Source organism: Calypte anna, chromosome 23, assembly GCF_003957555.1.
Source record: "Calypte anna isolate BGI_N300 chromosome 23, bCalAnn1_v1.p, whole genome shotgun sequence".
Classification (NCBI taxonomy): domain Eukaryota; kingdom Metazoa; phylum Chordata; class Aves; order Apodiformes; family Trochilidae; genus Calypte; species Calypte anna.
In genome coordinates this window covers 3,416,417-3,429,581 of record NC_044268.1, presented here as the reverse complement: position 1 = coordinate 3,429,581, position 13,165 = coordinate 3,416,417, and the positions used below count along the sequence as shown (strand labels likewise).

Here is a 13,165-nt window from a genome sequence, read left to right as displayed (position 1 = left end):
CAACGTTGTACAAAAACCCCAAAAGGAGTAGCAGGAAGTCTTGCTTGACTCCTCTAAATTAATCACCTCTCTGTCTGTAGATCTCATCCACTTGAGTGGTGCAGAAAAGTGTAAGTTTGCCTGAATAAGTACACCCACTCTTTGGGTGTTTTTCCTCTTCTGAGAATTTACTGTCTTGACACAGAAGGTGTATATATTGCCTAACTATTTAAAGCCTTTTCCAACATACAGATGAGATTGCCAGCTGTAGGGTATTCCACAGTAGCTAAGTGACACTTCTACCTGGGCTGTTAAATCATATCATTAAACTCTTCATGGTGTTGATTTGACTTCAGACTCATTTGACCCTCTCAGTAAAGGACTGGGTTTGCATTCACGTTCACGAGCAAGACGGAGACACAGAGATGGCTTTCCACAGCCCAAGAGAAGGGTAAGAAATACTGCTGGAACACAAGTTCCTTGCATTGGAAGAAATAGCATTATGTGCATGCTTATTCTCAGAAGTGAAAAATACTGCTCCAGGGTGAAAATGAGAAGTCAGTTTAACTGTACCATGTATTTTTTCCTGTTCTGCTATAGGAGATAAGATTTTCTTTCTTCCTCCTCTGGAACTGAGTAGAATAAATGCTCCTTGCAGTGTGGAACATTTTTTACATGTGTATTGTTTGAAAGAACTTCAAAAGAGAGGTCTTTTAAGTAGCCTCATAATCTAGAGGAAATAATAATTTTTTTTCTTATGCCACCAGTATTTCTGTGCATACTGGGACCGGTGTTGTTCAATATCTTCATCAACGACTTGGATGAGGGTATAGAATGTACCCTCAGCAAGTTTGCTGATGACACTAAGCTGGGAGGAGTGGCTGACACACCAGAAGGCTGTGCTGCCATTCAGAGAGACTTAGACAGGCTGGAGAGTTGGGCAGGGAGAAACATGATGAAGTTTAACAAGGGAAAGTGTAGAGTTTTGCATTTGGGGAAGAACAACACGATGTCCCAGTATAGGTTGGGGGCTGACCTGCTGGAGAGCAGTGTAGGTGATAGAGACCTGGGGGTCCTGGTAGACAAGAGGATGACCATGAGCCAGCAATGTGCCCTTGTGGCCAAGAAGGCCAATGGCATCCTGGGGTGCATTAGAAAGGGTGTGGTTAGTAGGTCAAGAGAGGTTCTCCTCCCCCTCTATTCTGCATTGGTGAGGCCGCACCTGGAGTATTGTGTCCAGTTCTGGGCCCCTCAGTTCAAGAAGGACAGGGAAGTGCTTGAAAGAGTCCAGCGCAGAGCTACTAAGATGATTAAGGGAGTGGAACATCTCCCTTATGAGGAAAGGCTGAGGGAGCTGGGTCTCTTTAGTTTGGAGAAAAGGAGACTGAGGGGTGACCTCATCAATGTTTTCAAATATGTAAGGGGTGAGTGTCAGGGAGATGGAGTTAGGCTCTTCTCAGTGGTGACCAGTGATAGGACAAGGGGTAATGGGTGTAAATTGGAGCATAGGAGGTTCAATATCCGGAATAATTTTTTTACTGTAAGGGTGACAGAGCCCTGGAACAGGCTGCCCAGGGGGGTCGTGGAGTCTCCTTCACTGGAGACATTCAAAACCCTCCTGGACATGTTCCTATGCAAGGTGCTCTAGGTGGCCCTGCTCTGGCAGGGGGGGTTGGACTAGATGATCTTTCAAGGTCCCTTCCAACCCCTAGGATTCTATGATTCTATGATTCTATGATTTTATTGCATTTTTCTGTAAAATGTGGTTAATATTTGTCCACGTGTTAAAATTACATATAAATCACTCTGACACAACAGTAGGATTTTGTGATGGCATTTTTGTGTGACATCCAGCTCAGCATCCAGAAATGAAGAGCTTGTGAAATGTTTATTTTTTTGGATGTTTTTGTTTGCCTGTAGGGACGGAAGAAGTCTGTAGTTTCTGTAGAGCCCCGGAATCTGATGCAGGGCTCCTACCCAGGTTGCTCTGTTTCTGGGATGACCCTGAAGTATATGTATGGAGTAAACGCCTGGAAAAACTGGGTCCAATGGAAAAATGCACAGGAAGAACAAGGGGACATAAAGTTTTCAGGTAGTTTTTTCTTTCTGAGTGGAGACAGAAATACTCAGCTGAAGAGCACTTGGTGTGTACATTGTTCCTAAAAAAGTTAGGATGAGATATTACTGAGTTTTAAAATACCCCTGAGTGGAGAAAAGATGTTATGGAGTACTGCCTGATGTCTTTTCATGCATTTAAGATCATAGTTATTACGTTCTTAATTGGTCTGTTACCTATTAAAACAGGCTCTAAAGTCACAGATTTCTTTTTTGACATTACAGATGTGAGGCTTTTAACCTCCACTTAATGTTTATTTGAATGTAGTAATTATTCATTTGCAGAAGAGATGCTTTATGCAGCTGCAGAGCTGTTTTCAGGCCACAGTTCTAAGTTGAAAACCCCAACTTGGTCCCAGCTTTTTTATCTGTAGCCAAGGCATTCACAAAGTATTTTTGTTTGTCAGCATCACTGTTTGCTGTAAAAAAATTGTGTTACAACATTCAAATCTTAACACTGTGCTCCTAGGCTTCACAGCAGGGAAAAAATCTTCCAAAAGACTACCCATTCTGTGCTACACCCTGCTTGAAAATAACTTTAAAGGAGGTGAATTGTTGCTTGTGTTTCATCAGGGTGGTAGATAATAATGACTATATAAATGTCACTTGTTTGCATTTCCCATTGGGGATTTTTTTTTTTTTTTCTTCTTTTTTCTTATTTTTTTCCTTTTTTTTTTTTTTCTTTTTTTTCTTTTTTTTTTTTTTTTTTTGTCACAAAAACACTGCATTCCTGGGGTTTGGCAGTGTCCAGCTACCCTTTTCCCTGTTCTCAAGTCTGTCCTGCATGCTTGGACCGAGAGTTTTGTTTGCAAACTTCCAGAGTCAAGCAGAGAATTTAAGTTAAGAATATAGTTGAGCTTTTTGGGGAATGATGGAAAAAAGTGCAAACTGTATTAAATACTTCCAGAATGTAAAGAACTAGGGTGGCAGGGCTTATAAGATAAAGACCCCAATGGAAAGCATTCTGGTTAGAGTGAGATCTGCCTTGACCTCTCTTATTTGGAATTCTTGTTGTGATTACATTAGAACATCTGGTTTTCATTTCCCAGAGGAAAAGCCATCACGTGGTTACTGTGTTTTCTTCTTGTGGCTAAGGAAGCAAACATTACAGTCAGTTCCAGAAAAGTGTCTGCCCCAAAGGTTCCCCACTCAGACCCTGCTGTAAGGTGTGGAGCAAAGGGTCCATCGCAGACCCTTGGATCGATCAGCTCTCTCCTTGCCCAGCTTCCCTTTCTGAGCCCCAAGCACAGCCCCCTGAGCTTTTCATCCCCTCTCCCTTTAAGGAGTCAAATAGCTGCCCTCAACTCATGGCCAGAATTATTAGGAAATACCCTGGATGTGTGTCTTGAGGTTCCCCTGAGTCCAACTAAGGAAGATGAAAACTGTTTCTCAGCCCTGCCTGGAGTGCCTGCAGCCACTGCCATGCCCCAGCCTGGGGCTTAGCAAAATCCCCAACCCTGTCAAGCTCAGCTTTGCATACCTGCATCCTTATTACTCACTTGCAGCATTTGTACTGGCTGGTCATGCTGGTGGTTTGTTATTTTGGGGCCAAATCCTCATTTTCTTGTTAGACACCAGGCCACAGTTCACAGATTCAGTCATATGGACACTTGGTGTATGAGACAGAGGACTAAATAGCTCCACATACATGAAATAATGTGTGAAAAGGTTTTAGCTTGTTGAACCAAGCTGATTTTTCTAATAATTTTCTTCTCCACAGTTCGTCCTGTGAAACTCAAGGAGGACATTCTCTCATGCACTTTTGCTGAGCTGAGTTTTGGCTTGTGCCAGTTTATCCAAGAGGTGCGGAGACCAAATGGAGAAAAATATGATCCTGACAGCATCTTATACTTGTGCCTTGGAATTCAGCAGGTAACTCAGAGATTTGGGGTATTGCTGAGAAATACCCCAACTTGTTATGGTTATTCATGCATCATATCCATGGATGGGTTTTGTAGAGGAGGCAAGAATGTCTTTTTTTTTCATGTTTTATTCTTAGCCTGTCTTAATCCTGTATTTGACTGATTTGTCTGGACTAGAGTGAATGAGCTGCTTCTGCTGGGAGGAAGTCAGTGTGGAGGACAGGTTGTTTCTACCTGGACATAAATCTTTGGGTTTGGTACCTTTTTAATTTTTTTCATGCATAGCCATGGAATTTATCTTAACTATTTTTTTCCTGGATATGCTTGGAAAAAAATGTAATAAGAATTGAAGTTTGAAGTGCCATTGGTGAGGTCTGGGAGTACCAGCATTCTTGGTGCATTCCAGTTTTGACCAAGTTTTTGATACACTCTCCTGGCTTGTAGAAAACTTTTCTTTTTAATTGCTGTTTGATGGGAATTTAAAGGACTTCCACATTGATCCAGTAAGTTGAGCTCTTTCAGCAGCCTAGTGCTGGGCCTGTATCTCCTCTCAGAAGGTATTAACAGGTAAAGTTCTTTCTAATAGGCACTCAATAACTCTGCTGGGTTTTATAGGCAGACTTTTTTGAAGAATATCTAACACTTAAGAGGATGATAATTTTTCAGAAAATGGCTCTAAAGCTTGGAATATTAACAGTAATTCCTGCCTAGATCTCACATTTCATATTGGGAAGGTCCCAGTCCCTGCAGAAAATTTGGTTTTATATTTACTGTAGATTTCAGGCAAGTGGTTTGGACCGTAAGACACTGGGTCATCAGAAAGGAAAAGAATCTGATGTCCTGTATCTTCTCTGCAATGTTATATATTCACAAACTGTATGTCTTCCTCTTTTTTCTCTTGTAGTACCTGTTTGAGAATGGTAGAATAGATAACATTTTTACCGAGCCCTATTCCAGGTTTATGATTGAACTTACAAAACTTTTGAAAATCTGGGAACCTACAATTCTTCCAAATGGTAGGACTATTATTTTGTTTCGTGTAGCTGCATGACAAAGCCATATTATAAATTAATATTTTCTCAATGCCATGAAGAAGAATGTAATCTGAGGCATTCACATGAGTCCTTGCTTTCTCCTCCCTGTAGTTGTTTGTGGTAGATTAGAATCATGGATTTCAGGGTAACTGAAAGATTGTAAGAATATGGGGACAGTCCTGAAATGGCATAAATAACCCTCTTTTTTCTTTGCCCTTTGTCTCTAGGTTATATGTTCTCAAGAATTGAAGAGGAGCACTTGTGGGAATGCAAACAGCTGGGTGCATATTCCCCTATTGTTTTACTGAACACACTTCTGTTCTTCAACACCAAATACTTCCAACTAAAGAATGTCAGTGAGCACCTGAAACTGTCCTTTGCCCATGTCATAAGACGCACCCGAATTCTGAAGTATAATACTAAGATGACATATTTACGTTTTTTCCCACCCTTCCAAAAACAAGAGGTAGAATCAGGTAAGTCAGTGCTTTCTGATCATCTGGATTTTGGCAACCACATTTGTATTTGCTGCTCCTTTTTTTTTTTTTTTTTTTCAAAAAGGACTGAGGAGAAAAATAGGTTGTGCGGAAAGCAGAGCTGTGAGTAGTTTGACTTCTGCTGTTATCCTCTACTTTTTCAAAGTTTTTTCACTCTAGTAGGGTTTAAAGAGAAAAATCTGTGTGAGCCAAAGCACCAAGTGAAAACTTTCAACAGATGTGCCATGCTTTGGTCTGAATAATATTCTTTTATAACCTTCTAGTCATACATTGCCTTCTGTGTGACACAAAGTCCCATCAGGATGGTGCTGGGCTGTGAGATGATGGCTTGTTCTCGAAAGCATTGGCTTTCACTGAACTTCTCTAATGCCCTTTTTTTGTGTTCAGATAAATTATCTGTAGGCAAAAGGAAACGCAGTGAAGATGAGGAGGTTTCAACTGCAGTGGAAATGGCTGAAAATACAGATAATCCCCTGCGATGTCCAGTCCGACTGTATGAGTTTTATTTATCAAAATGGTAAGTGACAGAATTTTTTTTTTTTTTAATATGTGCATAGTCTAGAACAGGCTTTTGGGCATGGATCCTGCTCAGACCTTTTGTGCTCGTGCTGTGGGCTCCTCCCTCCAATTCCTGCTCCCTCAGGATGCACGGAACCAGCACTGCTGCTGCTGGGCTCAGCAAATAAGTGGTGGTTGTTACTGATGGTGAGTCCAGAGCAGAGTTAGAGAAAGAAGTGGATTCTTTAAATATCTGGTTACACATCCACAGGGTGTAAACAGACAAGGGGCATTAGAGCAGTGGCATTCACACCTCCTGCAGTTCCCATGTAAGACCCTTCTTTTGAGAAGATTATAACAAATACCCTGACGTCATGTTCCTTGTGAAAGAGGAAAAGTATGAATTAGGTAAATCTGCTGATAGCTTTTGCTTGCTGAAATGTGAGGTTAACTTCTATTTGAGGGTTAGAAAGGAGACTGGCAAGGACATAGATATCAATCATTTTATATCTCCTGTTTCTGTATCAACTTCAATTAGATCATTGAGCAGGTGGAATATGATGTTCTTTTCTTTTCAAAGAAAATACACATGCAACATGAAACAGCATCTCATTAGTGTCAGCTAAAACTCAAACAAATCACCCTCAAAAATGCTCCTGCTGGGCTTACTACAAATAGTCCCATTACCTAGGCAAAGGCATGCCTAGCAGCTGTTCTGCCTCTTTGTCTCCCTCTTCTTACCTTCCTTGTCTTCACTTGCATGTCATTAGAAGCTTTTGGCTGTCCTTGGTCTGGGAAAACAGTTTCGTGCTCCTCATATATCACAGCTGAGCTCCTGCAGTGGTGCAAGCAACAGTAAAACTCCACTTTGCTGTTTTAATGGGAATATTTCAAAACCAGGCAGGAGGGATCCTTGCTCTAGTGGACTTCATGCCTTCCTACCAGAGCCTGAAAGCTGCTTGCAGGTCAGGTGATCACTCTTTCAAGGAGATGGGCTCACCATTCTGCACCATTAGCAGGCAAGCTAGGCTTTAGTTTAGTTCAGTTTAATGCTCTGTCTTGAACATTTCCTGTGCCACAGTACACAGCAACTCAGAGACTGAATGTCAAATGCATCTCTTGACCGTATCAAGACACCAGTGCCATTTATCAGGTGATACCATGATTAAAGAACCAAACCTGCAAAGAATTCACTCTTCATTTTCTCTTTCTTTATAAGCAACTAATGCAAAGTGACCTGGAAGTAACCTGACTGTCCCCTAAGTTGGAAGGGGGCAACCAAGTCATGGACAAAAAGATTGTTCTGACGCTGTTTAAATCGCTGTGATGTTGTCCCAGTGTTGCTTTCGTTTTCTTTCCTGCTTCTCCTCAACAGTTTGGTGAGTAGGGCTGTTAATGCTGCCTCCAGGTAATGTGCTCTTCCTTCCCTTTGACAGTTCTGAAAGTGTGAAGCAGAGAAGTGATGTGTTTTACCTTCAGCCCGAGCGCTCCTGCGTCCCCAACAGCCCCATGTGGTATTCCACATTGCCAATAGACCCGGGAACCTTGGACATCATGTTAACAAGGATTCTTATGGTGAGGGAGGTACACGAAGAACTTGCCAAAGTCAAATCAGAGGACTCTGATATTGAGTTATCAGACTAACTGAAGTGGGATATTTTCCTTTGAGTACACATCAGAAGCACCAAACTGTGAATACGTCCAGCCTTTGGAAAATGTGTATCCAGTAAGCCGAGATAATGTCACCTACAGGCACATTTTGAACCACAGTGGATGTACAAACTGGAACTGGAAGGAAGCAAGCTGTGTAAGCTGCAAGAAACAACGTCCTGTGGCACCAATAAGTCCTCTGAACAAATCCAAGATGAACTGACCTATCTGAGTGGTCCATAAATCCTTCATCTGTTTAGGATTTCTAAAAGTTGTGAGATATGTTAAAGGAAAAGGGTTGTGAAAAACCTCTCACAACAGTGTTGGGCATGGAGAGCTAGACTGTGGCTCACGTGACTTCTCAGCCTGAGGGCTGGCAGTCCTTGCTGCCAAAGAATGTGTGGAGGTCCTGGAGCTCTCCACGAGGACAGGAGAGAAAGTGGTGGTGATATTGAGGCAGACACCTTCTGTTACAAACACACACGTACATGGGCTTTTGTAATCTCGTTTGAAACTGGGATCAAACATCAGGAAGGCAGAAGCTGCTGGCAGGGCTGCCAGGGAAGCTCTCTAGATGGACAACTGGCTGCTGTTGGATGGTCACACGATGCCAGAATCTAGCTCTCAGTCAGGCTCACACCAGCTCTAGCTCTGTTGGGTCTCTGGTGTGGAAGAGGTGCTGTAGGTCAGACAAAGCGATCATGTTACAGGATGAACATTTCTGGGGTATGTACAGGAGAGTGACTGTCCTGGGGTATGTGCAGAAAATCCCTTACCTAGCCCAGTAGCTCTGCAGTCTGTTGATATAACCTAGCAAATACTGTGGTGCACGGAAATTTTTTTTCCCTTAAGGCAGCTTTCCTTTCTCCTCTGTCCCTGCTCCCATGGTTTGGTAATTTTATAAGGCGAATCTGGAGGGCCTTGTCATTTCAAGTGGAAGATACATGCACTCTTTCTCTTTCCACCTTTGCAACACCTGCAGTGTTGTACAAAGGATGCAGTATTACTTTTGACAACAGAACTGTGGTAGAAAGTTACCATGTGTGTTTTTTTTCCCCACCCCACCCAAAGAGAGTTAGTCATAGTGTTGGAGATTGAAAGAGATTTTAAGGCTTGGCTGTTACTGTCTTTTTGAAAGAGAAGAGCTCCCAGATTGTGTCTAGAGGACAGGACATTATCAGATGCTGGCTCTGTCTCTGTTTTCTCAAGCTATAGGTGTGTGTTTCTGATGACCAGTGGTCACAAATTCATTGGAAACCCAAACTATTTTTAAAGAAGAGAATTGTATGGTTTTTATCTAGCTCTGGTCAGTTATCCATCTTCTGTAACAGGAGTCTGATCTTGTCACTAAAATCTCAAAAGATGAAAATCAACAGCCTTTGATTATATTTCCTTTTTTTTTTGTTTGTTTTGTTTGGTTTTGGTTTTTAATTATTTTTTTAGCAGTAACAAAAGTAATTTAACAAAAATAAAATCAGAAAGTAGTCTGTTGACGTTGTGTACTCGGTAGTCCTGTCCCTGCCTGTAACAGATTTCACTGATGTATTTTTTAATACAGAAAACTATGTGAAAAGTAAACCTGCCCCTGATTCTGTCTGATGAAAGCCCATCTGTGTCTGTCATTTCTGATCAAAGATATGGCTCTCTCCATGTCCTGCCCTGGCACTTCTGGGGAGAGGTTTCAGCCAGGGAACTGCTCAGGCACATGGAGGCTCAGTGATGCTCCTCAGGGCTAATCTTCTTCTGTGAACACCCACCTGCCCCTCCCCAGAGTTATATTAAAATAGTGAAATAGCAAGCACTGTGTTTTGGGTTGGGATGGCTGATAGAATGTTTCAGGGAAAAGAAAATAATTCTAGAAAGAAGAGTGTATAGATCTGCAGAGGACGAAAGGAGTCTGAGCTGTGCCTGTTGCGGGCGTGCCCAGAACCTCCGTGGCAGCAAGAAAGGGGAAGAATTCCTCCAGGAATTCTGTATTTCTTGGGCATCCCCTGCAAGAGTGCAGCTCCTCGTGGCTGCAGCTGCTGCCTTTGCCCTCTCCTTCCTGCCCTGACAGTCGTCCCCAGGGAAGGAGCAAGGGAGCAGCTGGGACAAGCTGTGGGGAGGGCAGGCTTCTCTTAGGTGGGGAGCAGCTGAAAAATAAACACAGCTGAGCTTACCCTTCCTAGGCAGGAACAGAACTATTCCCATAGAATGAAGCAGTGTAGTTGTACATGCTCATTTTTTGACCCTCATGCTTTCTTGTCTGAGGACACTTTCACATACAGTAATTTTTTTTCCAGGTACTTGGAATGACAGATCTTTCCCTTTCATATTCTTTCAGTGAGAGAAGTCAGATCACTCTTAAGCTTGACTGGCTGAAAGCAAAGTTGTTAACTCGTTTTGCTTACTGGCTCTGGAATGAGAAAGCTTTCAGTGCAGTTTGATAAGGTAATTAATGGACCAAGCAGTTCTAGATTCAGCTCCTCTGGCAAGGAACCCTCTGCTTGGAGGCCCTTTGGCCCTTTGCTCAGGCTATTGTCAGACCAGTCAGAGTTCACACTGTCTTGGAAGAAGGATTACCTTGAAGGGTTAAACTGTATTGATAGATTATGCACCTGAGATCAAAGTTTTGAACATGCAGACCAAGTTGTTTATCAAAAACTATGTCTGAATCATTTGCTGACCGTGCATCAATGCTTATTACTTGAAATATTATTTTATGGAGAAAAAATCATGCTGTAGTCTCAGTGTGGGAAGAGAAACAACAAAGATGAGGGTGAGAAAGATAAATAGATGATGCTTCCTGCTGACAGGGTTTCTGTCACTGTATCTTCTGCTGTTCTGCAGCAAACAGCAAAATCTGCCAAGGAATGGCATGCCCATGTCCACAATCTTGGACTTTTTAGTCTCTCCTCTGCGTATTTCTTACAGGAAAAGTTAGAAGAATTTGGAAAGATTGTTTTAACCAGCTGGGTGCCAGATGTCTTTCTTTAGGAAAAAGGTGTGGGTGACTTGACTTTGTCCCCAGTTAAACCACTGACTTGTTAAGCAGCCCAGGACCCAGAGTACACATCACTGCTGTTGTATAAAGTCTCCTGTTTCGTCCCTTGCCAATCTGTACCTCGGTTGTTCCCATCTGTAAATTGGCCAGACTTTCCTACCTCGTTTGGGCATTATGAGGCTAAATTCTGTAGGATGCTTTGCAGCCCTGTGATGAAAGGTGCTATATAACTGCAAAGTGTTGCTGCAAAAGATTTAAATAGATCACGAGTGCATCATAACCTATATTAAAAAGATTTTTTTCTTATATGAGAATTTATACAGTTCAATGTATGGTATTAATAAGTGAATTATTGAGACCTCCCCCAAAATAGTTTTTGTTGGAATCGTATCTGTATTCTGGAAAAGTGATTAAAAACCTTTAACCTTAATAAAAGAGTAGATCCTCATTCCCTCTTTGCCCCTGCTTGGGACACAGTGTGGGACACATGGCACGAGAGTCGATCACACACCCACCCCAGCCTGGCTGGCATCCCAGGGGAGAGAGCACAGGACTCAAAACACTCCCAGTCTGGGGCTGCCCCAGCACTGCTGTGACCCCTGAGGTGCTCCAGGGGTTCTGGGGCCTGACCACACACCAGTCACCACCATCCCTCATCTGCCAAACACCTTTATTGCTTTCAGAGCGCGCGTTGCTCAAGCAGAGCTGCTACTCAGCTGCTCTTCAGAGGGTGCCCCTGGCAGAAACCTGGGGCACTTTCTTGGCTTCACTCAGGTTTGTCATCAGAAGAGACTGGAAGCAGCTACACCAAGGGGCCCCAGCGAAGCCAGCGCAGCTTGGGCTCCAGCAGAGAGGCCTGCAGCTCCTGCAGAGACACAAAGAGGTGTGAAGACCCAGGAGCTCCAAGGCTGCCTGCTGCAGGGCCCAGCAGCTGGCAGAGGAATCCAAGGACCAATCTGCACTGTGCCAAGGACCTCTCTGGAACTCTTCCAGGCAGCCAACCTGGGAGCAGGCTCTGCTCCCTGAGCACAACCAGACCCTTGTGAGCTGCTGACTGATGGACACGGGTGTTGCTCAAGAGAGGAGCAGATGCCCACCTGCACAGCCCCTCCATGTCCTCAGCTTTGGGTGCCCGAGCCCAGCCTGCTATTCTGGCTTTATCTCTTCCCACAGGTTTGGGTGATCCCGTGATGGCTTCAAGGGCTGTTCTGAGCTGATAACCCCGTGGTGCAGCCCTGCAGGGACGGCCCCAGCCCTGCTCAGCAACCTGCCCACTCACCAATGGACTGCAGCAGGGCCACGATGCTGCCTGCAGGCACTCCTCCACCATTGGCTATGGCGGCTGCAGACATCATCTTGGCAGCCAGGGACCCAGCGAGGATCCCACCTGCTGTAAAGCCCATAGCAGAGACCACTGCTGGGATGCTGAGGGCCAATCCTGCAGGCAGGACACAGTGGTGTCAGCGTGGTCTGTGCCACCCTCATCTCCCCCCCTGCCAGCCTGTTAGCAGGACCAGGCACCACAGCTCACCCAGCACCAGATCCTCACCTGCTCCAGCAGCGGCTCCAATCGCGGTTTTAGTCACCATATTTAGAACTGATAAAAAGGAAAATGGCAGATGGGAGGGCAGCAGGAGGGGAGGCAGGAAAGGGGCCCTTTGCAGGGCAAGGTAGGAATAATGGCAGCAGCCCCCTTGGACCTCACAACCTTCAGCTTCCTCCCGGCCCCTGCAGACCCCCTAGCTGGACCAAGAGTAGAGGGGAGCAAGGGAAACCTCAGGGGGGTGCCCAGCATCACAGCCACCCTAAGATGGGTCTGTGTGTGCAGGGCAGCCCATGGAAGCCTCGGGAAGTGGTTTATTTCCTCATGGCATCAGCCATCCCCGTGCCCCCCCAGCACCTTACCAGGTCTGGTGACGGCAAGGCCGACAAAATCTGAAACAAAGGAGAGAGTGAGGGCAGTCAGTGGGCAGGGCCAGCAGTATGAGGGTCCCCTTCAGCCCCTGCCTGCACCCCCAGCCCCCCTCCTGCCCAGTGCAGCAGCCTGTGCCCCTTCCCAGAGCATCCCAGTGCCTCACACCACTGGACAGCAATGGTCTCTTCTCAGAAACACCAAGGAAACGAGACCTTGTCAGCACAGCTCTGCTGCCTCCCCTCCCTATTCCCGTCCCACAAGAGCCCCTGTCCCCTGATCCCCCCGTTCCCCCCACTCAAAAGCAGAAGTTGGTTTCTGTGCTGCCCCGTTTTGGTGTCTGTGCCCCCAGCCCTGCAGCTTACCCATGGTGTGCTGGTCTGGTGAGCAACTCCTGGAGAAAGGGGATCCGGTAAGGACCTGGTTCTTCGAGATAAAAAAACAAGGACGGTGCCAGAAGTCAGCATGGCCCAGTCTGGGGGGGCAAGCAGCCCCCAGCTTTGTTCCCCCCCCTCCGAAAAGGGGTGCAATCCCCAGACACCCATCATGGAGCACCCACCCCCCATACCACTGACCTCTCCCTGATTCGAGCTCTCAGTGAGGCCAGAGCAAGAGCGGGTGCTTTAAAAAGGGCC

General features: G+C 45.0%; 2 protein-coding genes across 3 annotated transcripts in view; one reads left to right on the top strand and one right to left on the bottom strand.

Annotated features, from left to right (window-relative positions):
- Nucleotides 1–11,053, top strand: part of ZMYM4 (zinc finger MYM-type containing 4) — a 36,936-nt gene extending 25,883 nt beyond the window's left edge. The window contains exons 23-29 of the mRNA XM_030464202.1: nt 336–430; nt 1,900–2,071; nt 3,815–3,966; nt 4,861–4,972; nt 5,218–5,466; nt 5,875–6,004; nt 7,422–11,053. Coding sequence (XP_030320062.1) covers nt 336–430; nt 1,900–2,071; nt 3,815–3,966; nt 4,861–4,972; nt 5,218–5,466; nt 5,875–6,004; nt 7,422–7,629 — 1,118 coding nt within the window. The 3' untranslated portion in view covers nt 7,630–11,053. The remainder of the gene's footprint in view (nt 1–335; nt 431–1,899; nt 2,072–3,814; nt 3,967–4,860; nt 4,973–5,217; nt 5,467–5,874; nt 6,005–7,421) is intronic.
- A 216-nt stretch (nt 11,054–11,269) lies between these two features.
- LOC103527666 (interferon alpha-inducible protein 27-like protein 2) lies at nt 11,270–13,165 on the bottom strand. Of its 2 annotated transcripts, XM_030464204.1 has the most exons (6): nt 13,106–13,165; nt 12,896–12,956; nt 12,524–12,553; nt 12,168–12,215; nt 11,898–12,056; nt 11,270–11,483 (listed from the first exon to the last, which is right to left on the bottom strand). In XM_030464204.1, exons 2-6 carry the CDS (start codon nt 12,897–12,899, stop codon nt 11,401–11,403), a joined length of 324 nt encoding a protein of 107 aa, XP_030320064.1. In that variant the 5' UTR covers nt 12,900–12,956; nt 13,106–13,165; the 3' UTR covers nt 11,270–11,400. The 2 variants fall into 2 exon arrangements, with proteins under 2 accessions (XP_030320064.1, XP_030320065.1); XM_030464205.1 differs by lacking the exon at nt 12,524–12,553.